The sequence below is a fragment of the Haliaeetus leucocephalus genome, unplaced genomic scaffold (genome assembly GCF_000737465.1).
Source record: "Haliaeetus leucocephalus isolate CR32 unplaced genomic scaffold, Haliaeetus_leucocephalus-4.0 Scaffold656, whole genome shotgun sequence".
Classification (NCBI taxonomy): Eukaryota; Metazoa; Chordata; class Aves; order Accipitriformes; family Accipitridae; genus Haliaeetus; species Haliaeetus leucocephalus.
In genome coordinates this window covers 596,343-622,630 of record NW_010973092.1, presented here as the reverse complement: position 1 = coordinate 622,630, position 26,288 = coordinate 596,343, and the positions used below count along the sequence as shown (strand labels likewise).

The 26,288-nt window shown below is 39.3% G+C and overlaps 1 protein-coding gene across 5 annotated transcripts; it reads left to right on the top strand.

Moving 5' to 3' along the window:
* Positions 1-777: 777 nt before the first annotated feature.
* On the top strand, positions 778-25,541 carry RBM27 (RNA binding motif protein 27). Of its 5 annotated transcripts, none has more exons than XM_010578775.1 (21): positions 778-921; positions 3,660-3,778; positions 4,606-4,730; positions 7,132-7,223; positions 7,808-8,001; positions 8,855-9,112; positions 9,671-9,904; positions 11,136-11,270; positions 13,330-13,479; positions 15,370-15,517; positions 15,798-15,951; positions 17,138-17,401; positions 17,522-17,650; positions 18,542-18,664; positions 19,196-19,270; positions 19,380-19,544; positions 19,965-20,069; positions 20,176-20,367; positions 22,362-22,448; positions 22,914-23,024; positions 23,637-25,541. In XM_010578775.1, the coding sequence occupies exons 1-21, from the start codon at positions 863-865 to the stop codon at positions 23,721-23,723; spliced, it is 3,006 nt and encodes a 1,001-aa protein (XP_010577077.1). In that variant the 5' UTR covers positions 778-862; the 3' UTR covers positions 23,724-25,541. The 5 variants fall into 5 exon arrangements, with proteins under 5 accessions (XP_010577077.1, XP_010577076.1, XP_010577078.1 ...); XM_010578774.1 differs by having other exon boundaries at positions 7,117-7,223; XM_010578776.1 differs by lacking the exon at positions 11,136-11,270 and having other exon boundaries at positions 7,117-7,223.
* The last annotated feature ends 747 nt before the right edge of the window (positions 25,542-26,288 follow it).

Below are 26,288 nucleotides of genomic sequence, written 5' to 3'. Positions count from 1 at the left end.
GGCGCGCGCCCCGGGGGGGAGGCAGTGCGCCTGTCCGCCTCCTGCCGTCCCGCTCCCCTGCCGTGCTCGGCGGGAACAGAGCCGTCCCGATGCGCGGACCCCCCCCGGGCAGGCAGAGCCCCGCTGCAGGGCCCGCGCCCAGCAGGGGCAGGGCCGCCGGCCTGCTGGCTGGGGGCGCGGCGGGGCCTCGGGGGCCTGGCCGGTACGGCAAGCCGGAGTTGCCCGTGTTGTGCTCGCACCGGCGGAGCCCGCCGACCAGCGCGGCGCTGGGCCTCTGCGCGTACACAGCCGCAGCAGAGGCCTCGGCACCGACCCCCCTCCGGGAGACCGGGAGCGCGTCGCTGCCGCCGGGTTCGTCAGTGCACAGGCCCGAGTCCGCAGGGCGGCACACGGACCGCGGCTCCCCCCTACGGGAACGTCGAAAAAGGGGGAAAAACAATAAAATACATCCACCTGCCCCGGCGGGGCTGCTGCTGGGGGCGCCCCCTCGGCCGGCTGCCCGGGCGCGGGGGCGCGCTGCCCCCTTTAAGAGCCCCCCCCAAAAGATGTCGCAGCGGGGTTTGTGCGCTCGCTCGACCTAGCCTGCTGGCTCTCCGCTGACCTTCGGGACGGGCTCTTTGGGGCTGTTATTGGCTCGTAGCGTACGAGCGCCGCCGTCTGATTGGTGAGCGGCGGCCCGGTCCCGCCCCCGGCTCTGCCCAGCAGGTTGCGTTGCGGGCTGGCGGCTAGTTCCTGTACTAGGCCTCGGCGGGGGGAAGGGGCCGGGGCGAGCGACCGCTGCGGGGAGCGGGCCGGGCCGGGCGGCGGCGATGGCGGCGGCGGGGTAGAGCAGAGCCGGGCCGGGCGGAGCAGCGGGGCCACCATGATCATAGAGAACGTGGACGCTCTCAAGTCTTGGCTGGCCAAGTTGCTGGAGCCGATGTGAGTGCGGGCGGGGGCCGGGCCGGGGCCCGGGGCCGTCCCGGCCGGCGGTGTGGCTGCGGGGCAGGGGCAGGGTCGCTCCCCGCCGGGGTCGGGGGGCGGGAGGCGCTTTCCACGGGCCCCCGTGGAACGGGGCCGGGCCCTGCCCGCCCCTGCCCTCCCGAGCCCCGCCGCTGTGGCGCCCCGAGCGCGGGGCAGCCCTGAGGCCCCGGGAGGTGGGTGAGAGGGGCCCGGCCCGCGGCCGCCCGGTGGCCAGCGCTTCCGAGGACGGGCCCGGTTGAAAGGGGTTGGGATTTAGCGAGGGCCGGTGCGCCGAGCGCGGCCTTTTGTCCCGAAAATCTGCGTGTCGGCCTGGGCCTCCGCGTAGAGCCCTGGCCGAGCCCCTCTGCCCGCCGAGCCGGGTTGTGCCCGGCCGAATCTCCAACCGCCTAAGGTCGGGTTGTAGCACGGCCCTCGAAAGAAGACAGCAAGACGATTAACGAGAGTCAGTCACTGGAACGGCGGAGTCCGCGGTCAAGGGTGTCCGCTGGAGATGCGTGGGGACTTGGGTGAAGTCTTGGTGGGGGGGGCCTGGGAGGGTTGGTCGGTTGGTCGGTCTTGTGAGTGGTGGGAGAGGATTCTTTCGAGAGGTTTTGCGTTGGTAATGAAAACTGCTGCGCTTCTGAAAAGCACCTGGCGTGCTGACTGACTGAACGCTTGTGACGAGGGTATAGTGAGGTGCTCACGGAGTTCTGTCAGTAACAAGGACCTTCTCAAGGAACCTAACTTGTCGGTAACTAGCTAGCCTGGTGGTTTCCACGGAGTAAAACTAAGACCCGTTTGAAGTTGCAGGACGTACATTTACAATGTGTAGTTAGCTGATAGCTCTATGGATACTTTTATATTTTAGTATTTGAAATAGGCCTTAGAGCTAGTCAGCTGTAGCCATTGAGTAGCATGCCTCTGAAAATGCTTTGTGACTTTCCTTTTTTCTTTTTTAAGACAATGGGTCTCCCTGATACTTGGTCAAATCCTTCTGAAAGTCTGTCTATACTGGAGCATAACTTTTGCTCCTACGCCTTCTCTGCCAATTCCAATTGACCTTCTGTCTTGCTGTCCAGCATGCCTTTGGTATCTGAGCTGCACTGTAGGGATGTGGGTTGGAGACAAGGGTTCATGGCAGAGAATCATGGAATTTGCTAGTGGGTCCTGACAGCCGAGGATTCAGGAGTGAAAATACAAAATGGTTAACCTGGAGAAGCATACAGACCTTACGCATGCTCCTGTAGCATGTAATGTAATGTAATGCAATGCCTAAGAGAAACTTAATATATGGAGAAAGGAATGGGAATGGTTATAAAGCGATAGATCATCTCCTTTATTTTAAATTGAAGGTTTATAGTCAGTTGCATGTGGGCACTAGCACCAAATACATTACATACAGTTTATTCCTTTTTGTGAGGGTGTGTGTGTAAGAATTGTAAAATCTGTAAATTTGTGGTTTCTTTGTTGTTAATTGCTACATTTAACACGGCTTTCATCGGATGTTGGAAATGACAAGCAAACTAGTTTGGAGTAGAGCTGCATGATTGGCTGCTCATTGAGGATTTTTTTTTTCTCTAACCAGTTGTCATCTGCATGGCTTTTTGCATTTTGTTTGTTTGTTTTCTGGGTATTTTTTTTTAACTTGAGATTATTTTGAGGTCTATATATATTTTATACTATTTCCTTCTGTTTCCATAGCTAACGTTCTTAGAAAATACACAATCCCCTCTCTAAATGTTGATCTCATTAAAAAAAAAAAACAACTTTAAATCATCAAACTGTTCGAGGTTCCTACCCACCATCTGATAGCTTGCATCTGCGTCTTTTGAGAGAGGCAAAATGAGGAGCTATTGCTTAATCATTTAACACTGTTAATCTAGTTCGTACTTCGAGTGTTTTTTCTAGTAGCTGAATAATGGAATCTAAAGCAATGTCCAATTTCAAGATTAGTGGCAGAGTATTGTTGCACAAAGTTAGCTAACTTTGGCCTTCATGAAGCTAGGTAAGGGCTCAGTTAGTGCAAATAGTGAATCTGTACTAATAATTGCATCCTTTTAGACATTTTACCAGTGTTAAAGGATTATTGTAAAATTTGTAGGCATGGAAATAATCCTTGGGAGGGAAGACCCCAGTATGTTAGGCACATTAACTTAAGCTGTACAGGACGTATCTGTGTGCATATTTAAAATGTGCTTTTGCAATTCATCTTTCTGAACTACTCTTTGTGGTAATAATATTTTAACACTATACAACCACTTTAATATTTTACAGTAATTGTGCAGTGACTTTCCTGCTACTTGCTCTGCTGTTCTCGTGGACTCATACTTGGTGGTGGTTGCTGTGCTTAGAGAAAGTTAAGAAACAATGGCATCTGCTCAGTTGCCCTAGAATTGGATCTTTCTGTAAAAAAGATCAAAGGTGTGCTTTCCTAAGCAAAAGCTCAGGAAAGAGCAAAAGAGTGGGAACATTGTCAGGTGTGGTAAGGTGGAGGGGTGGTTACAAGGCAACTAAAATGTTGTGCTGTAATTGGGGAAAAAAAACCCACAGACTTCACTGGCTCAGTCATCCCAGCACAGCTCTATTGGTGCTAGATGTCAGAAAATCATCCAACATGTTGCCAGGTTTTATTTGGTGGCTCTTCTGTAACAGTGATTGTCCAACACGGGGTTTTGGCATGCTTCAGCAGAATCAAGAATGGTTCTTTCTCTCAATAGATGTGACGCAGACCCCTCAGCCTTAGCCAACTATGTTGTGGCATTAGTCAAGAAAGACAAACCAGAGAAAGAGCTGAAAGCTTTCTGTGCTGATCAGCTGGATGTCTTTCTGCAAAAAGGTACTGTGCTTTCCACTACTTTATCTGTTCGGTGGTTTACATTTCACTGGGCCATTGTTAGCTTCAAAATACTTTTTGTTATCCATGAATTGAATATTTCTTACAGTGTGAAAGAATAAAGATCCTGTGTCTAAAAAAAAAAAAAAAAAACACTTAAGATGAAGTTCTGTAGCTTGGTCTTGTTAGTGGTGGGTGGGAGGAAATCCTCTGAAACAAAAGCTAGCAATTTCATTTTAAAGTTTCAGTCATGCTGCCAGAAGTTTCTCTGACAGATGTTTGATAACTTTTGAAAACCTGGTCCATACTAATCTTTCAGGCTTCTGGTGAGCTTCTCATAGCAATTTGCTTCAAATTCAAGGTTTTAAACACTTGGATTTCTGACGCTCACTGGGGAAGTTATTGTGCATTTTTTTGTGATCTGATATTAAACTGATGATTAATCTTATGTGAATGATTTACTCTCATAAAAATTGCCATAAAAAGGCTGCTAACTGTAGCTAATCAAATAACTGTGGACTTATTCCTTGATCATAAATTTTGATCACACTTGCCCCTTAGCACCTTTCAAAGTTGTAAATGTGGTTGAAGGAAAAGTCTCTGTTTCTGTCTTTGACATACCTGATGAATTTCTTTGTCTAAATAAACAACCTCAAGTTGCACAAATGTAATTCCAGCTCTTTGAATGGAACCAACATTCATTAATCTAAGATGATGATGCTGCTGTGAGCAGTCCACCTGGATGACTTTTTTCAGGGACTTCTCTGGTAAATCTAATGGTGCCCTTACATCAATATGTAACAATATTTTCTTGTGTTCTATATCCTCAGAAACTTCAGGGTTTGTAGATAAACTTTTTGAAAGCCTGTACACAAAAAGTTATCTTCCTTCTCTTGAACCCACGAAAGTAGAGGCGAAGCCTGCAGGTCAGGAAAAAGAAGAAGTCAAAGAGGAGGTAACATTATTTTTCCTGTCTTCCTACCTCTAACTTTGGAATTAGCCAACCCGTACATTTGTGAGGCAAAATGGGAAAGAAGAATCCACTTCATTGTGACTAATGATCTTTACAGTCTCTGTGCATCTGGAAGATGAAAAATGGAAGATGACCGTTCAGACAAGAACATTTTAAAATCCCTTTGTGGAGTCTACCTTTGATCTAGATTAAGAGCATTCAGAAATCCTATTCAGATGTCCCTAGCAATACAATGATAATGATTTGGAAGGGTTTAATAGAGGCGGAAGAAGCAGAAACATTCCAAAACATTTCCTTTTCCAATTTTGTGTATTTTTTGAGGAATATAAATTATTTTAAGTGTTTTCTGTAATACTTAAAATCAGTGAAATATGGTGGCCTCTATATTGAGGGATAATTACTTTTAAAAGTGAGGTAGTGTTCATATGCCGACAGTTCTTTCTTTTATCTTGTTTTTAAGTTTTATGGACAAAATTGAAAACAATTAAGTTTTTGAGAAAAGTGAAGTAGTATTTCCATAGTTGTCTAAATGTCTTTGTATAATCCTCTGCTATCACTTGTCTAAGATAGATGGGTTTTTCTTCTAAGTTGGTGGTTTTCCAAGGGAAGAGACCGCTTCTCTGTGTTTGTAGCATCCTAATGTACCAGCTTTGAGAGAGAGTTGGGGAAAAAATTGCTATAGAAGTAAATGTTCTTTATTTTCGTCTACTCTGATCACAGTTTGCAGAGATCCTTGGGGCTGAATATGTGTTTAAATTACTATAGGAAAGATGCAAAAAAGTCAGAGAGTATATATGAAGTTCTAGTCCTTTCATCTCACTCCAAGGATGCTTATGTCATGCAGTGTTAAGAGCAAAAACTGTTACTATCTTTATAAATGGACTGTGGGTAGCGTTTTTGCCAACAGGTACTCTAAATGGGTATTCAGGTTTGTGCTTCTGTCTGTGACCCTAAAATAACATGAAGGAAAGACCTTCCTGGAGTTATTTATTCTGTCTCTAGAGTTAAAACTGGCTGATGGTCATGAAGGTGACAAGTAATTGCAGATCAAAATCTGTCAGTCAACGAGAACAAAGCTGTATTGTATTATATTGTGAAATGCAGGTCCTTATTGGACAGAATGTGATTCAACAGTTGATTTAAATTAAACTTGCTCTTTTGGGTTTTTTCTCTCTTTTCTGATGTCCTTTTTTTTATCTGAGGATGAGACCCAGAATTATGACAATTTATGGAAGTCTCTTTCGTGATGGAAATTCATAATTTGCAATTATACAAGACTTTTACTTTAATAGTTTTCTGATCAGTTCTCAAAGTACTGTCATAATTTATAAGAAGTGTTTTAGAACTACCTTCAGTTGACTTAACCAGTGCTTTGGTTGGGGGAAAGAGGGAGGCTTGGGGGTAGGGGGGAAGGGCAGGGCTAAGGCAAAAGGAAATATCTAGGACAGCTTTATGGGACAACTTTACAGGATCAGGACATTAATTAGTTAGTTCAACATCAGTCCGGCCTTGATGATTTGTCATATAGCTCAGTGTATTACGTGATTACCGCAAATGGAGGACGCAAAACAAGAGTAGAATCATAGCTAAGTCTAGGTTGGAAGGGACCCCAGATATCATGTGATACAACTTGTGTTGAAAGCAGGGCATTAGGTTAGGCTATCCAGAGCCCTGCCAAGCTAAGCCTTGAATATTTCTACCAATTCTCCCCAGATAATCCTAAACAAGGATGTAGGAAACCTTCCTTTTTGTTTTGTTTTGTTTTAATTGGAAAAAATCTTTTAAAGATAATTGCATGTAAACTTTTTCCCACCAGAATTTACAGTAACTTCTAAGCAGTGTAAAATGGCAGCAAAGGCTGCAAAAGTACAAAATGGGTTCAAAGTTATTTGCAGTAGTGGTATAGCTGACAAACTTCTAAAACTGCTTTTGTTGAGGCCAGCAAGAAGTGTGACTAGTTCAACTATGTGAACAGTATTTTGCTTTAAAGCATTTATTTCAAAGTGTAAGCTACTGACGTATCTACTTGGAGAAGTAGCTCTTCTTAGTTGTGTTCCAGTTACGAGATTCAGAAAATACCTCATCTGTAGAATTGCTTACTCTAACTAATGAGATAGAGAGTGTATAGAGAACTTGTCTTTCATGAATCCTGTTTAAAAGCAAAATATCAAAGTAGTTTTATTTTGGGGCATCTCCTCTGCAGAAAAGCCTGAGAGATTTGAAACAAAAAGCCCAACAACCTCTAGCACTTGATTACTTGTAGTGCTTAAGTATTCTGTGCAAGTAATACTTAAATACTGTTTTTATACGGGATGCTAACTGTAACTTGAACTAAATCTTGGAAGTGATACTCATCCTTGATTGGTAGTTGTGTCTTAAACAGAATTTTCAAGAGTCAGTTGAGGAAGAGCGGGATGGCAGGAAAAAGAAGTATTCCAGTCCGCAGAGAAGCCGTGCAGATTCCAGTGAGCAAAGGTTAGTTTTGAACCAAGATATTTATATATTCTTCTGTATTTGTTGGCAATCTTTAACTGTGGATTTTTACCTCATAGGTAGTGATTCTTCATAAAAATAGTGATTTCCTCCCTACTTTGTCTGCATTGTGTTACCTGTATGCTGATCACATGCATGAGAACCCTTCACTAGAAGTTGGTCTCTTCTGAAAAAATGACAGTATTTTTCAAATGTTAATACTTAGGAATGTCATCGATTCTGTTCTTTCCATTGTTATATAAATGAAAAGCATTGTTGGAGGGGTCTTTAGGGGTTGGGGGGGGTGTTCACACAGTGTCAACATCACTTTTAAAATGTGTTCTGTTTTGGTGGTTTAAGTTTTTCACCTTTCCAGTTCTTCTTAGTCCTCCCCTTGCTGGTTTCTGTGAATTAGTGGCTCAACTTTGAGATTCTATACTTTTCTATGTAATTTGGGAAATTCTGACTCAAATGTTTCGCTGTCCAAATTGGATGGGAAGGATGAACAGTATCTCAACTTGTTGCAAGCTTGTTTTTTCAGTTTGGTTTCTCTTTTCATAAACATGGTCTACATATGTCTTTTCTAGAACGAGAGAGAAAAAGAGAGATGATGGCAAATGGAGGGACTATGACAGATACTACGACAGGAGTGACTTGTACAGAGAGAAATCTGGCTGGCGACGTGGCAGGAGTAAAAGTCGTAGTAAAAGCAGAGGGTTAAGTCGAAGTCGTAGCCGCAGTAGGGGTAGAAGCAAAGACCGTGATACAAACAGAAGTGTTGGTGAGTACCCAGGGTGCTGCTTTAGGAGAACTTCTAATGTCAGTGATGTGTGGTGACTCCTACATACTGTATGGTCCAGCAGACTGTAGATGTCCTTGAGTAGTTGGAGCAAAATTTGAGAGCTTTGTGTTCCTGAAATAATTAAGATGCTGTTCTTCAGAGTAGAACAATTAAGGGGATTGTTTTCTTCTTTGCTAACCTCTTAATTTACCCACTAGTGTATACCAGTGGATATCAGTAGCTGTCAACACACACAGCACAAAAATATCAGCGCCATTGATTTTTTTTGTTTGTTTGGCTGGTTGGTTGGGGTTGGTTTTTTTCCCCAAAGGTGTATCTTTTTGCAAAATAGCTTTACCTCTTTTTCACTTTCTTACTGTGTATTTTTAGAGAAGTGTTCTTTGTAATTGAAGGTGGTTACCACATGACCTGTTGTTCTCCTAGGGCTAATTCAGGTCTGTTCGAAAAATAAGAGGCACAGATTACAACAGATTTCAATGCATATTGAGACCACATTAGTTAAAGGTGGGGGTTAGGTTTGTTGTTTCAGGCTTTTCCCCCCACCTCTTTCTACTTTAAAAAAGAAAGCTGTAATCCAGAATGGAATAAGGAGTAGAGGAAGGAATGTTTATTTTGCAAAGAAAACATTTAGATTTCTGAAGTCAAAACCCTGTCTGCGTTCTGTTTAGCTCTTAGTCCATTGGTAAGACCAAGCTCTTTCAAGAACAGTTTAATGTGCAGAATACTGAATATTTAAGGAAATGTTTATACTGTTGTGTATTATCTTTTTCTCAAGGCTCTGATATACAGAACAAAGCATGAAGACTTTACCTAACTTTTCTTTTTTAAACAGAGCACCGAGAGAGATCAAAATTCAAGAGTGAAAGAAATGATGTTGAAGGCTCGTATAATCCGGTTTCCGTGTCTCCCAGTAAATCTACTGAACAGTATTCCTCTGCACAGTCTATTCCCAGTGCTGTTACTGTAATTGCACCTGCGCACCATCTTGAAAACACAACAGAGAGCTGGTCAAATTACTATAACAATCATAGCAATCCCAGTTCATTTGGCAGAAACCCTCCTCCTAAAAGAAGATGTCGAGATTATGATGGTAAACCATTTCTTAGTTTTCAGTTTCATACCTTGTTTCAATTATTCTGTGACCTTTTTTTTAGGTATTCACTAAATGTAGGCAGCAAGTCAAAATGCAGTAGCATGTGGAGCATACCTTGTATGCAGAAGATGCATATATGACCTATATTTTACTGGGGAGATAACTAGTCTTACTGGAAGCAGTTTGCTTATAATCTGACAGTTGCTGGATAGGAACATATGGAGTACATTCACAATTCTGTATATGCTTGGCAAATATTTCGACCACTGGCAGTTCTGATAAAGATTGTGGTAACTGTGTTTACTATAAAACAGGTGGTACTTCTGACTTTTTTTTTCCCCCCAGCTTTTATGATGGATGCCTGTTATATTTGTATGCTTTTGAAAGATTATTCTAATTTGAATTATTTTGAAACCTCATCTGATAATGTAATGTTGGATCAGCGATTGCATGTTTTCTTTAGTAAGAAATTCTGGGAAAAACTGAGGTGCTACAAATTGCTGACAACTAACTCTTTTTTTTCCTAAAAAGATTATTAAATGTCCTGTTTTGCAGAGCGAGGATTTTGTGTACTTGGTGATCTTTGCCAGTTTGATCATGGAAATGATCCTTTAGTAGTAGATGAAGTTTCCTTGCCAAGTATGATTCCTTTTCCTCCACCACCTCCGGGACTTCCTCCTCCTCCTGGTATGCTTCTGCCCCCTTTGCCAGGTCCAGCTCGTAATATGAGGTTGCCAGTTCCACAAGCTCATCCACAGGCACCACCTCCTGTTGTGCTTCCTGTACCAAGTAAGTCAAAACATTGTTCTGTGCTTCTTTGTCATCAAGTTAAAATGATGGGTCCTGTCTGGAAGATCTATATGTATTCGAAGTAATGAGTTCAAGTTTCCTTGCTAGCCATGTGCTATTCAAAATATTGCCAAAATAATTCTGAAAAATCAGCTTGTAAAATGTGATGTTCCTTGCACTCCAAATTGAATTAGATAAATTGGGTGGGGAAGTGGAGAGGGGATATCTTTCAGATTATCTCATAACCCTGGTGTTTGGATTGATCACTTGCAATTGGATTACTAGCTTTTTTTTTTCGCGTAATGCAAAAAATGTTGAGCTTTAATCTCCTAAAAGTTCTAACAAATTTCTGTGTTTGTGCTATATTATCTGCTACTAAAAAGCAATACATAATTGATACATCTAAGATCTATTTTAGCTCAACAGTGATCTCTTGAGATGTTTAGCCTTTTCTGTTACCTCACTGCACCTTATAATATAAATTCCATGAAGAAATAAAATATTAGGTATGTGGTTACTCTGTTTCAGTACTCTCTATTCCAGTAACACAATACATGCTGTGATACTTGTATCAAATAGCAGCAGCTATGGGATGAGAAATAATATTATATAGGATTAACCCTGAACTTTGCATGAGCCTTTTACTGGGTGGAATTAGCTTGCTATTGAGTGAACTGACAGTGCTGTCTGTAGCTGTGTCTTGATAGGTTGTGTAGTGTAACTCATTGTCCTTTTTTGGGCATATAGTAAGTAGGAATGTATGTATCATATGTGGTACAAACAAAGCAAAAATAGCTAGATAAATTCCTTGTCTGTGAGTGCCTTTTGGCCTGTAGTTCTTGGTTTAGAACTGTAATCTAAGCGTTGCTGATACGATCTCTTGCTCTGAGTATGCCTTGATCCTCTGTGGTAGAGCTGAGGGAGGAGCTGCTTTAGTTAATGCAAGCTCTAACAATAATAAACCTCTGGGGAAGAAAAGACACTTTTTTTCTTTTTTTCTTTTTTTTTTTTTCTTAAAGCTTTGTCTTTCCTAGGAAACAGGGAAGGTGTTGGAATCAGAGTAACTTACCTGAACAGGGCTTCTCAATTTACTTTTACTGAGGTGGGATTGTAAATATTTACAATCTTGACCTTGCTCAAAGCAAGGCATAAACAAATTGCATTGAATTGTTTGCACATTTTATCTGTGGAGTTTTAAGTCTTAGTGATCTATTCTATGGTGTCATTGTAGGACCACCTTTAACACAGTCAAGTTTGATAAATAATCGTGACCAGCCTGGGACAAGTGCAGTGCCCAGTCTTGCACCCGTAGGAGCAAGACTACCTCCTCCTTTACCCCAGAACCTACTGTATACAGTATCAGAACGTAAGCAAATACCTTTTTTTAAAATCTGCTTGAGATATAAATTTTAAAATTCCTCTGTTGATGTGTGATTAGAAATTATCTCTGTCTTCCTCCGGTACATACAAATCTAAAAAGAAGTCTGATGGCTTTCCCTGTGGTCAGTCCATCATCTGCTGTTATTGTGTGAAATAGCAGTAGTGTTCTGTCACTGTCTGAGGAAAGATCATTTGTGGGGAGCTTCGTCTGGGATTCATATGCTCCAAGTAATAAGATTGTTGCATGGGAAAGGGATCCCTTCATCTTCAAGCTGTTTGGTAGAACATTAGTAGGCAAAAGATCTGCAAACCTGTAATTACTGTTTAATTTGGTCTTTATTGCTATCTGGTTTTGGCTACTACAGATGGAATTTTTTTTTTTTTTTTTTTTTAGCTGTGTATCACAGTAGTCTCTACAGTCTTCATACACATTAGTACTTTCTTTCTCTCTTTTTTCCCAAAATCAACTTAGTTCTAGCTTTCTAACTTAAAAAAAAAAAAAAAAGGCTTTCAATGGACATGTCCATCTTCCTTAACAGAGCTCAAATTTTTAAACAGTGGGTTTTTATGAGGGGAAATAGCAAAACACCTGGAGAGTCCAGATTGCTCAATTTAAATCCAACAAAGCTTATATTTCTTTGATAATGAAGGAGGTAATGGCATTTTCATGTTTTAGATGAGCAAAATAAGATAATTAAATCTCAATGTTTCATAATATTCCTGTCAGTTGTTTGGGGTTTTTTTATAAATATTCTGAATTCTATTCAAAGGAGGGCTCTAGTTCACATTCCATGTAATTTCCTTTGTGACTTCCATGCTTTTTAGAACTTCAGTCACATAAATATCTTCTTAGATAATCTGTTCAGTTATCTCCAAATGCTATCAGGCATTCTGATGTTACCATCTGATTCGTTCAGCTTCAGAACTTCTTTGAATGGGTGATTCTGTCTGTCTTAGCTCACAGGGCATCACTGACTTCCATTGCACTACATAATTCTGTTCTCCAGAACATCTGTGGAGATTCTCATGTCCTATTCTTGGACTGTTACGGTAACAACTGCTGGTTGCCCTCTTGCAATCAATCGTATGTCAAATAATGGAGGAGGAACTTGTGGTCAGCTTGTGCAAGGTTAAAGAAAGTTCTTGGCAGAGTCTGAAACTAAACTGTAAAACATCAGTACTGAAATTCTGGGGCATCTGTTTTAAATTGTAGAGTCTTTATTGTTGCTGTGGAATCAGGAGCTGAAATTTAGAGTGCTTCAAGTCTGTCAGGTCCCCTTGTATAGGCCTTCATTTCTGTTGCAGGATGTACTATGTTTCTTTGTTCATTCTAGCTCTTGTATAGCTTTTCATGGTTGGAAAAATGCATCATCCTTGATTTGGACCTTGGGCTGAAGGAACAATATGAGTCAGTTCTGTCATCTTGTATTCTCATGGTTACCCCTTTTAATTAAAATAATCATTAATACCTTACTGGAGCTAGGCAGCTGATCTCACTCTTACATAAATTAAGATAATTTAATAGGTAAGTATTGGTCAAATTACCTGATTTCTCAGCTTTCTTTGATTGGAATCGTTTAAGTACATTCTTCCCCAAAAATCCTTTTCTGAAGCAAACTAAACTGCTGGGCAGCAAAGACTGAAAATCTCTTTGCATGTTAGGCCCTACAGAGTAAATGCTCAAACTAAATCTTTTGTTGCTCCCCTTGAAACAGTCAGACGTTGTGAAGGTTGTCATACAGACACCTCATTCCTTTTTCAGGCAGCTCATCAGCAATACTCAACTATTGTGACCTATGCACTTTTGATAAACAGTAACAATCAGATTAAAAACCAAAAGAGAATATGCCCAAATAGACTTGGGCATAAAGTTCAGTTGAGGGTTTTAAATGGCTACACGCATTGGCTATACAACCTCTTTTTCTCTTGTCTTCATCCAAAACAACTTCTGATCCTTGGACATCCATGCATTTCCTTAAAGGAAAATTAAACTTGAGTCTTAAACTCATTTGAAAAATTCTTTCATTTCTCTCCTTTTTTTATAGATACATATGAGCCAGATGGCTATAACCCTGAAGCTCCTAGTATTACCAGTGCTGGTAGATCTCAGTATCGACAGTTCTTTACAAGAGCACAAACGCAGCGTCCAAATCTAATTGGCCTAACATCTGGGGAGATGGATACAAATCCAAGAGGTAGGAAGGGTTTCTAGTCATTGCTGTTGCTATTTTTGTCCAAGACCGTCAACACTTATTTTCCCCTTTTTCGGGCTGAAAGCAATAGTTTTTCTCACTGTTCTAGTGAGAAATTCCAGAGCAATTTTCAGACATCTCTATCTTTTTTAAAATGCTAATATGATCATATTGAAGTCAAAGCAGCCTTATTGATTAAAAATAACCACTTGCTTGGGAATGTTACAAGGGTTTTTTTGGTTGGTTGGTTGGGTTTTTATTCCTCTTTAGCCTGTAAAGGCACTTTTTGGGTGCTGGGTGCTTCTAGAAAGAAAAATGGTGCAGAAAGATGGTATTAAGCAGTGCAGTCTGAAGACTGCTTTTGATTTGCCAAGGGTATGTTTAGGACCTTGGGCACAGAGGTGATGATCTGTAATACTTGCCTCAGCTGTTGTGAAGGTAGTGAAGAGGGCATGGTTTTTGTACTTGTTTTGTACTTGATGGTCTGACTCTGTCAGCCAGATGTTCTCTCTAAAATGAACATTGCAGGTAGCATTCTAATTCTCCCAGCCCATGGAAATCCCAGTCTGCATTTACGTAATTCTGAATCCTTAACTGGATGGATGTGGATGTAGTCTCTTAGTGGTGACACGTACAAAATATCTTTTAGGGGAGAGAACAAGTCAAGGCTCTTGAAATAAATTTTTGTTCTGTTAGCGTAACTTTCTTTTTCCCTCCTGCTTTCCCCACGCCGATTCTTAAAAGAAAAGATGTTACATTTCAGTGTTTATAGCTACACTTCAGTGTTTCTTATTCGGTAGATAAGAAAGATTTTTTTTTTTTTTTTTTTCCCCCAATATTTCCTTCCAGTGACTCATCCTATAAAGAATATGGTTAAATATTATTGCAGACATTGCTGTTGCTGTTTTCATCTTAATGAACATCATAAAGGCAGGGTTGGGGCTTTATTGCTGGCCCTCAGATTCTCCCTAAGAACCCATTCCAATTGTAAGGCATGGGTGAGTGTTTGGTGGTGGTACTTCAGACCACTTGTTTTACTGTCTTTGTCACGTGTGTGAAAGGTTTACTCTAAAATCTTCCTGCAAAGTAAGATTAAAACTCTGCCCCAAAATGCCCAGTCTTTGTTCTCACCAGCGTAATCAGCAGAGCTCTGGCATATGTAAAAGCCATAGAAAATTGACTTGTAACTCAGACTTCTTTTTAGGAGTTGAATATTTGGCATACATAGGAGACTAACAGCAATAGCATTATCTTAAAAAGGTTGTAAATAAATACCTGGCAAACTGTGATCTAGTGCTTTAGCTTTGTGTTTGTAGAAGTTGCTTCAAACTTTAATATCTCTGAGAGTATAATTTCATGCCATAGTTGTGCTTAATTAACAGCTTGTTGTTGAAAACTGAATGGAGGGATGACAAGGGGATAGCAGTGGGAGGAATGGGTTCTTGGTTGCTTTTTCACTGTCAAGGGTTAATACAGGGAAAGCTGGTTGTTTATTCAGCCCATGCCACTTTGCAGAACTCTAACCTGAAACCTGGGAACCTAGCCTTGTCTCTTTTCTTCCTTCTCCCCCCCCCCCCCCCTCTTTTTCCCCCAGAAATTGAATTTTCAGTACCTGAAAGATAGAGTTTTAGCTTTGTTTCTTCAAGCTAATACTAATCTTAAAGGTCAAAATCTCATCCCTGCTGTCTGGACTAAATGCTTTCCTCAGATTGTTTCGTTAGGCTAGCAAGTGATCTCTGAAGTAACTTCATAAACATAACTGACCAACTTGATAAAGTCTTCCTAATTTTTATGTTCTTAAATTCAGTCCTATTTTGCTGTTCTAAGTGAAAGCTTTTCCAATGTCTCTGTTGATGTATGGTGAGTAACACAGGTCTTTTTCCTTTCCTCCAGCTGCCAATATTATCATCCAGACTGAACCTCCCATTCCCATTACAAATAATAGCAGCAATGTAACCAGAGTTGTCCTGGAACCAGACAGCAGGAAAAGATCTCCAAGTAGCATGGAATGTCCACCGTTAAAGAAACCGTGGCTGGGAAAGTAAGAATTAACAACTGCAGTTGACTAATTGGAATGCACTTTATTGCTATTAATGCTGTGAACATCACTATTCACTAGTCCCTGTAATTTGAGCTGGTTGGGTCAGAAAAATCTGTGTCCACATAATATGGAGACTAAATATTTGGTGGTGGGAGGAGCTCTTTTTTGTTAATGTCTAGAGTGTATACTTTTTATGAGAAAAATAAAAGTTAACATTTGCTGCCTTACTTAAGTATATGTATGCCTATCTAAATTGCTGTCTTGTTCTCATTTTCTCTAGGCAAACAAATAACAACCAGAATAAGCCAGGATTTTTGAAAAAGAATCAGTATACTAATACGAAATTAGAAGTTCGAAAAATTCCACCAGAATTGAACAATATTACACAGCTCAATGAACATTTCAGCAAATTTGGAACTATTGTAAACATTCAGGTAAAAAACAAAGTTCAGTTTTATGCCTGTATATGGGTATTTTATTTTCCCTGAAGCCTTCTTCAGTATTGCAGATGAACTACATTCCTTGAGAAATCTTAATGGAGGCTACTGGGAGAGTAGGTAATCAAATTCAAAGAAAGCTTTTCTTGGTCTACTCTGTATTATTATCTTAATTCTGTAAAAGTATGTTGGCTTCTGCCTTCATAAGGCCTTACCAAATTTGAAAGGCTTGCAGGTTTAACAGTATCTAAACCAACTCGGGGTTTTAAGGAACTTGTGTATAATTTTCGAAAGAGATCATCTAACAATTTCTGTCTTGTATGATAGTCCTACAGTACTTCATAGTCAGGATTTTGACAAAAATGCTACAGGAGGGTCTTTATATGCATCAGTTTATTACCGCTTTGCATCCTAGAACTGGCTCCAGTTCAGTGGTGTTCCTTGCGCTGTAAGAAGGGGGAAAGCACTATATAAGCAAAACACAGGTAGTTACATGGTTAAAATAGCATTTAATTTCCATCTATTTTTCTAGACAAAACAGTTGCCTCCTAAGTCCTCGGTTAGAGGTCTAAATAAAAGACAGATACCTGGAAAGCCTATGTATTTCTTGAGTTCAGAATTTTGTCTTAGCCCAAAAGATACTGTGGTGCTTTCTGCACCTCAATAATGAAATAATGCATTTATAGCATGCTATCTCAATCATTATACTGGAAAGTCTGAGTTATGTTTTTATTCCTGTGATTAATTTTTACAGAAAAATAGTGTTATTGAAGACGATTAGATAATGCTTCTTTGAGATTGTGGTGAACCTTTGCATTGTACATCCTTGGACAGCAGGCTTCTTTCATTAGGTTAGAATAAAGAGCTTTCGAGTCAGCACTAGGGTCTCTTCAGTCATACCGCCGTGGCAGTTCACAGTCCTCTGAGTATGTGATGCTATTTGGTGGAGGAGTAATTTTTATTTTGTTTTATTTTACTGTATATAGGCTCTGCTGCAAGTACATGTAATATTTGCCAAAAGGTACTTGGCTTTAATTACATAGAATGTTTTACCTGTGTTTTGAGCTGTTAGTATTATTGAATACCCCATTCATTATTGCAGATTATTTGTGAATTGGTTTGCTAATGGTTGAGATGTCTTCTTCCTTGTGAAATAATGCATTCTAATGAACTTTTGATTTAGGTTGCTTTCCAGAATGATCCTGAAGCTGCTCTAATTCAGTACTTAACTAATGAAGAGGCTAGGAAGGCAATTTCCAGCACTGAGGCAGTTCTGAACAATCGGTTTATAAGGGTACTGTGGCACAGAGAAAGTGAACAGCAGCCCCCATTGCTGCAGCAACAACAGCCGCAGACACCCACACAGTCTCTTCATCACCAACTTCACCTTCAGCAGCAAGCCCTGACCACAACTCCAGCTGTAACGATGCATAGCAATCTGTCAAAGGTATTGTGCTATCGTAAACTAGTGATTGAGCGGTGAAGGTTATCAGCATTCCTAAATGACTGCTACTTCAAGAAAGCAGAGTATATAATCCTTCATTTTTTATTATTTATTGATAAACAGGTGATGAATAAACCACTGGCATCTGGTGCCTATGTCCTTAATAAAGTCCCAGTGAAGCGTCGCCTTGGAGCAGCAGGTGGAAACCAGCCTGATTTAAGCCAGTCTGGGTCTGTGGTAGAGGATTCTCAGGTATGCTGATGAAGGCTGACCATCTTTACTTTCAGCTACTTTCAGTACTTTCAGTTTCTTTACTTTCTTGCTTGGCCTGTTAGTTAAGAAGGAACTAGCAATTAGAACTTCCGAATTGTTCCCAGTTGGTTCTGTTTCTTTTCACTAATGTTCTGTGCAACCATGGTCAGTCACTTCTTCCTACTTTCATTAGCTGTTTATACAAAATGGGGACAATGACTTCAGAAACAAAGTATCAGTATTTTACGTAGCAGAAAGTATTTTTTGGCAGTGTTTCATAGTGAATAAATTTGACAGCCTGTATGTGATGTCATCTTTTTGTTGGCTAATCTAATTGCGTTCCCAGTGATTTTTGAGCTGATGCTGTGATTTCACAGTAGTGCTAGAAGCTTATGGAATACTTCTGCGTAGAGTGCAAGCTGATACAGTTTTAATTCACACCGATATCATAGTGCAGCATGTGTTCTTGTCCACAGACAAGTCCTTTTAAGAAAGGAAGTATGCAGGTGACTTTTGCTGCCTTTTTTGATCAGAAAGTGTGGTGTTAGACTATAACTGCAAAGCTGAATATAATGCAGATGCAGAAGATCAGCTTCGGTGGTCTTTCTAGTGGACATCAGGATACAGAGGGAGTTTTGGATGAAGGAGGAAAGAAAGTGTCTTTTGCAGAAATCCTTTTAACAAGCATTTAAGCTTCCAAGCAAGTTGACTTACAAGCAATGATGCTTTTATGCATGTGTTTTAATTGCCTTGGTCTTTTGGTCTCATTGCACAAATCTAGAAGTTTGTGTTCATATTTCACAGAATAGAGTCCTCTAAAATTCATTGATGGTATATCACATTCATTTTAAGCTATTACATATTTTTGTTTGTGTGTTTTTACTATTTCAGACATTTCCTACTTCTACAAGCCACTCAAAAATGGTTTACAGTTCTTCAAACTTAAAGACATCTATGAAGCCTGGTGCAGGGTCTAAACCTCATGATGTGCAAGAAGCCCTTAAAAAAAAACAGGTACTTTACTATTCATTGGCTGACTGAGAGTATAGTGATCAAAGTACTTTATAAAGAAAGGTTTGATAGGCAACTTAAACCTCAAATATTGCTGTATAGCTTTCTACATTAGTGTAGTTTTTGTCATCGTTATAGGACTGTCTTGCAAATGCACATAGAGGTTAATCATGGGTAAGGGAGTATTCCTTTTGGGGTGTCTTACTTGACACACTTGGTTGTGTGTGGGTTTTCTGGGTTTTCTTGAGACATTTCTCTGATTTTAATCTCTGCAGGTATGAGACACTTAAATGACAACATAGGATATGTTTCTTAAGAGGGCAAAAATTTCATAGAGTACTTCACAGCAGAAAGTTAGCAACTTTTTATTGTTTTTCTTCAGATTGGATACACTTCATACTTGTACGTTTTGTAGACTAGAAGTTTTCATTATGGCCTTCACTTCTATAGTTTGAAGAAGAAAATATGGTATATATGAGTACGTATAATGCTATACAGCTTTTTACTGATAGAAAGAATTCTCTTCTTGTGTAGGAGGCAATGAAACTCCAACAAGACATGAGGAAAAAGAAGCAGGAGATGTTAGAAAAACAAATAGAATGCCAGAAGGTAAGTCTGGAATGTCTTTTAGTAAATACATTCTGATTTTGTAGATACCTGTCTGTTCAGTGTTGTTTTTCCTGGAATTTTATATTCCTGCTTTTTTATTAATACATAGATGTTGATATCCAAGCTGGAGAAAAATAAGGCCATGAAACCAGAAGAGAGAGCAGAAATAATGAAGACCTTAAAAGAACTAGCAGGAAAAATATCTCAGTTAAAGGATGAATTAAAAACTTCATCTACAACCTCTACACCATCAAAATTAAAGTCCAAGACAGAGGTATTTATTGCGCAAGACACTTGCCTGTCTGTCTTTTGTAACTATTTCTGATATTATGTCCTAAAAATGCAGCAACACCAGATCAAAACACTTCTAAGCAGCATTTTGAATTTTAGAGTGATAACCGTGGACAAGCAAGCTATGGTTTTAAGGAACTTGGATGACCTAGTTTTGCATGTAGCTCATTCAAGCTTGTTCCAATTCTGAAGCAGAGAATTCTGGGCCCTTTAAAAAATGGGTTGGGGGAGGGAGATGGAGGCAATTAAACTGAATTTAAAGGTAAGTATGGATATTGTGTACTGATCTGTCTATATCATTTACATAAATGTATTGCTGAAGAAGTGGAGTAGAACATTAAAAGCACACATTACAGTTCTGCTTTTCCCTTCCATTTTCTCTTTCTGCACCTTTTTCTCTAAGGCACAAAAGGAACTTTTAGATGCAGAGCTGGACTTCCATAAGAGACTCTCTTCTGGAGAAGACACAACTGAATTGCGAAAAAAGCTAAATCAATTACAAGTAGAGGTGAGTTTTTCTGGATTGATGCTTTTAATGTATTTATGATACATAAATGTTTTAAATCCTTTCAAACTGAGGGTGGCTCTGTACATTATTTGCCTTCTTTAAACAGGCTGCCCGTTTAGGCATTTTGCCAGTTGGTCGAGGAAAGACAGTGCCAGCCCAAGGAAGAGGACGAGGACGGGGTCGTGGTGGGAGAGGAAGGGGGATGTTGAATCACATGGTGGTGGATCATCGTCCCAAAGCACTAACAGTTGGAGGCTTCATTGAAGAGGAAAAAGATGAATTGTTACAGCACTTCTCTGTAAGTATGAGGTCACATTAAAAAAAAAAAAAAAAAAACCAAAACTGAAGAGAATTGTAGCCAAACTGTAACTCTGAGATTAAGTAGGTCACCGATAACCCTGGATGTGTGCTTACTTGCAAAGAGAGGCATGCTAAGAACTTTGTAAATAACTGTTTCTTTTCCAAATTCTTGAAGATGCAAGTCTTTTTGTTTCTATTAGTGCAAACAAATCAAAGACTTTGTCCTGAATTGGTTCTATGAATTCTTGGAACAGGCTATGGATAAGCAAACAGTTTCAAGAGTTATCAAGGGTATAAATGTAATGTCTCTTATAGCTGCTTTACAATAGCTGCCCAATGCATTCATTTAATGGGCAAAGCTAAATAGCTTACTCTTATTAATTCTGCATTAGTTTAAAATGACGTTAGAAATGTGAAAGATACCTATCAGCCTCTCTCTGTTTACAAATTATTTGTCAGATTAGCGATTCATACCATTTATCTTGTTTCTCTCTAGCTCAAGAAGCAAAGCACTGTTTTGTTAAACAGGACATCAGTTTCGAAGTAATTAAATTTATGAACTCATGGTAGAGCAAGTAGCTTGCTAGTTTGCAAGCTAAGTTAACAGATGTGTTAGTATCATAAATAAGTTAACATAATAAAGGAGAAACTGATTTTACATTACCCACAGTTACCCTTTCCAGAATGAAATGTTTTCATGTGCAAAGCTAGTAAACTTCTCAGAGAGATCATGTAATACTTCATAAATAGACCCAGCATGAAATCTGAGTTTGATCAAATCAGTCTGGTGTTTCTGGATGCTCTTTGCAGAGCAAGTGATTGATACAGAAAACTAATTTTGTAGAATCCTACCCTTTAGAGCTGGATACAGAAAAGCAGTAGAGTTCTCAAGAGAACTGATAATCTGAAAGCTTGTTTGTTTCTGGTTTGAGTGGGAACAGAGAACTTTACAGTTCTTCATACAGTGGGGTAAGCTTTGCTCTTTGCTCACCTGTTACTCTCTGCTTTTGCCTCCTTCCTTATCAAAAAGTTGGAGGTCACTACGACTGCTTTGATTAGGTAAATTCAGTGAAAAATGTGTGATTTGATCAAAAAAACCAGCCTGCTTTAGGGTATGATAACAATGCCATGAACCCTGGGAAAAGTCCTGAGAGGGGACCAGAGTGCCTTTTTTTAAAAAAAGACCTTTGCTTTAATTCTGTTTCTGAGAGACTTCACATTTTTGAAAGTTCTAGTCGTCTTTAGCTGCTAAAACCAGTAAAAGTTTTTACAAACAACTAGGGCTGTTGCTCAAGCTATTACCTTACTGGCTTTTAAACTATTTTTCTTCTGCTATTCATATTAAATCTCAAGTTGACGACTTCTTTTGTGCTGCTTGTACTCCATGCATAAATCCTTTTTTTGTTTGTTTTGGGGTTTTTTTACTATTTAATTATCATTGCTGATAGTTTTGCATACCAATTTTCACCATTATGCAGTATATAAACTCTAAAAATGCAAACTTCTTGTTTATATAGCCATACTAGATCATATTTTTTTCCTCCTCCCAGTATACTTGTAGAATGTATTCAGGAGCTCTATAGCGAAGTTTGACTCCTATTACTGAAATCTCTTTTGCAAACTAATGAGCTCTAAAGGACTTGCTTAACAGGTCTAAAGAAGTACAACAACAAAGGGCAGAAGAGAATAAGGGAAATGGTGAATTCAAAGAATTCACTTCTGAGCTATAGATTAATACACTTATTTCCTTTTCTCCTGCAAAATTAAGCTCCACTTATTAGAATAACAATAAATCTGAGCTTTTGCCCAAAAATATGGGTACAAATGCTGCAATATTGCTGGATGATGCAGCTGAGATTTCTCTGGCTTTCACTTTTCTGTCCAAAAAGTAAGGTTGCAGTGGCACTTCAGTACACTGCAATTGTAGCACATGATGATCATGTTTTTTGAGGAGAATATTACTACTGTTCCTAATCAACTTTTCTCTCATAGAAATTTGGAGATATTGAAGACCTTCAGGAAGAGGATTCCCCCTTAAGTGTTGTTCTAACTTTTAAATCTCGCTCAGAAGCTGAGAATGTAAGTAGAATAATGGATATATTTTTGTTCACGGTTCTAAAATAAGAATTTTTAACTTCTTGTGTCTGCTTTTATTTTCAAATTTAGCAGACTTTGATCCCACTGGTTTGAGTTAGATAGTGTGGGTATTTGTTGCTACTGCATATAGTGTCACTAAAGGGGGAAATACCTCCTGTTTACCTTAATAGTAACGTAAGTCTTTTGCTGATAAAGGTTCCATGTCACGATCAGTTCAGAGCTCTGTTAGTCTTCTCAGATTGGTGGTAGATGAGCACTATTTAGCAGATTCAGGTTTGAGTGAAGTTGCTCTTGGAGGACTGAAGTAGATGATTGTGGCTTATATGTTTGAGCTCTTCAAATGTGCACCTGCATGATGTTCACTGGGTCTAGCTCATTGTTGGCAATCTTAAAAATTCTTCACTTGATCCTCTTTTTGAAAATATATTCATTTAAAATACAATCTAGGCTGCTAACCAAGGATCCCGGTTCAAAGACAGAAGGCTACAGATATCATGGTACAAACCTAAGGTACCTTCTGTGTCCACAGAAATCGAGGAAGAGGAGTCTAAGGAAGAGGTATGAAAATGTGTTAATAAACCTAATTACTCTTGTAGGAATCTAATAGCTAAGAGCTCTTTTAGGGTACAGTTTTCTGTTTACTGAAGAAATTTCATAAAAGATGTTTTGCAAACCAGAAACTTAACTGGTTTTGAAAAGTCAGGTATGTTTTCCACATTTTAAAAAAAAAAAGGAAAAGGAAAAAAAAAATACACTTTCTAGATGGGCTGTTGATTTTTAAACTATGAAAACAAACCTCATATTCTCTATCTGCAGGATGCTAATCTTTTTACTTCACAGTATTAATGCTGCACTGTAGGATAAGTTACTTATATTCTTTCCTGTAATTAGGAACACATTAGGAAACATTTTAATGGTTTTTCTGTCTAGGCATTTAACAGAAAACTGTTGTTTCAGAGAGGGTGGGTGGTTGTTTATTCCTCCTTCCTTTGAAGTTTGGCTTTCTACTGTTCTTTCGGTAAAACTTGTTGAATGTAATTGTATGCGTTCTGGTGAGACATACAGTAAACAAGAACCTGATACAAGGTGCAACTGATGCTGCATGACATGTTTCCTAGGATACAGCATGGAGCTTCTTTGTTTAAAAGTACATTTTTTTTCTTCATCTAGGAGACTGAAACCTCAGATTTATTTTTGCACGAAGATGATGATGATGATGACGAAGATGAGGATGAATCCCGTTCTTGGAGAAGATGAAACTTGATGTTGGAAATGTATAATTTTAGGAATATAGTTCAAGCTACATCTTTTAAACATTTATTTAAGGAAGTTGATGAGCCAAAAAAAGCTTTACTTTCTTTTCAAACCACAAGATTTAAAGTGAGCAAAGTTTGTTATAAAAACATTTCGGATATAGAGCTGTGATACTAAGCTAGCCAAAGGCCCAGTAACTTTTTACATAATTATCAAGCTCACCAGAGTGGTGATCTTTTTCTATTTAAGAAGGATAAAAAGAGAGAAGGGCGGGGTTGGGGGGGGAAATTAGTATTTTCTTGTCCTCTTTTTGTGTCACCTGTTTTACCTTGTTTTGGGTTTTTTATAATGTGATTGATTTGTTAGTTTATAATTGAAAAGATATTACAGGTTTTATTTAGCAATATTATGGGGTTAGGGGAAAGACTTTCATTAAATGTTATGAAAGAAAAAATTGCCTCATTTGCTAATTGAAAAAGGGTAGTATTCTATTTCATATGGAATCACTTATTGTAGGAATTGTTTGTGGCTAGATTCATAAATCATTTATTTCAATATGTTTGAAAGCCACATGGTTTCTACGTTCTACTGCTTTTTGTGAGAGGAGATGGAAGAAGCAATTTAACAGGGTATTATTATAATATTCTCCAGTTCACTCTGTTTCTTCAAATTCTGCTTCACAGAAAACATCAGCAATGACACACATTTGAGTGAATTTTCACTCACTGTTGATTTTCTTCTGTAGTTTCAGTATAAGATTCAAGTTTGACTGTTTGTTTATTGCATTTCAGTATTTGTGAGCATGAATGTAATGAGTTTCATACTTCCTCAAAAAGAAAAACAACTAAACTGGCAACCGGCTACCAGCCAGTAGAAACTCTTCCTCCTTTCCCTGTTACCGTTTGTTTATGTTCAGACTAAATCCATGAAGTGTTCAGAGCAAAATGCTTTTTAGCCAACAGAATGTCAGTATCCTGCTCAAAGACTGGCATTAAACCAGTGCTTTAAGTCTTCAGAGGAGTGTGCAGAGCTGGTTTTGGAAGGTTATTAGTACATCTCCAAGTATAGTTTTGTTCAGACACATTTAAGATGAACACCATTACATTCTCAGTTGCCTTATTGTTGTACCATTTTAAAAACACACACACACCTGCCCCAGAAATGGTGTGTATTATGATAGAAATGAGGATAACAAGTTCAGATACTTAAGCCATGTATCTTAACTGTTACGTGGCTCTTGCAGTTCATGAACGTATTATCTAGTAAGCATTTTCCTTGACTCTGTCCATTTGTACCGTACGCTTTTCAGTACATTTTATGTGCGTTTCTATACAAAATAAACAGAATGTCGGTGCAAAAATGCTCTCCTCTTTGAATAATTAGTTTACCAGTATATTTCCCAGCAAGTACCCCACTGAAGAAAAATACACATCAAAACCTTTAATTATAATGGCTCTGAACTTGGCTAGTGACATGTAGTTGAGCACACCTTTGCGTTAACAGTTCCCCTAACTTTGTTACCCTTTTGCCTTGGTGGTGTATCAAAAGTCAAAACAGTGTAATTTCTATTTCCTTGTCAGTTGAAGGGAATATGTCTTTCAGTATTCTGTCTCTTCACATTGAAACCTTACCTCTTTATATAATTAGGACTTTCCTGCTAATACTGAGGCTAAATTACAGACATGAAGAAATGAGAGGAAACCAATCCTACATACTTAGAAGAATGTCTTGCTTTTCTCCCATCATCTCTAATGTTTTTTTTAATGTCTGTGGCTCAGTCAATGTATATTTTGAAAAATCCATTACAGCAAACATATTTGAGTCCTGACAGTTTAAAAAATGATAGAGGGAACAAAAGGATTTATATATTTTTTTGTACAGAGTTTTTTCTTAAACTGTATAATTTTGTAAATATTTTGCTTTTTTGTGTACTAAAACTACCAGCGTATAGATTTCAATAAGAATTGTTGTATTTTTGTATTTGGAAAATGAAAATTACAGTGAATGAATGAAGCTGTAAGAAAAATTGCAGTAGCCTTTGACACACATAGAATGGGATTCCTTTTCATATGGTTTTAGCTCTAAAGTGACACCTGACTGGCACACTGTTCAGGGACACTTGCCCTTGCCCTTGCCCGGACATGCTGGCTGTTCAAGTTGGGCAAGATAGGAGGGAAGCGAGTGCAGTAGCTTTATTTAATGGTTTTTTTGAGAGCTTTATACGATTTCTTCCTCCCCCTGTCCCCCCCCCCGCCCTTTACGGTGCACATTGGCAGGCTTACATAAATCCTCAAGTGACATCCAAACATGATTTCTAAATGCTGAGGTACAAAAGTGAGTTGTGCCTCTGAACTTAGCTTGTGTATTGAAAGCATGCGATTATATTATTGGGAATTTAAGTGATGGGCAGTATAGCGGTATCTGACTGCTGGTGTTTAAGGAGGAGGAAAGCTCTTTGAAAGTGACCTTCATTCTGCCAAAGCTGATGGATCTCCCCGTATTTTAGGGTATACTAGGCTATATTAAACTGGGGGGGAGGAGGGGGTGTTTTGACTGTTTGTTTGTTGT

Coding starts and splice junctions, on each gene's coding strand:
- RBM27 (XM_010578774.1), top strand. CDS start 863: ATGATCATAGAGAACGTGGACGCTCTCAAGTCTTGGCTGGCCAAGTTG. Junction 17,402..17,521: donor TGCATAGCAATCTGTCAAAG/GTATTGTGCTAT, acceptor ATTGATAAACAG/GTGATGAATAAACCACTGGC. Junction 22,449..22,913: donor CTCGCTCAGAAGCTGAGAAT/GTAAGTAGAATA, acceptor AATACAATCTAG/GCTGCTAACCAAGGATCCCG.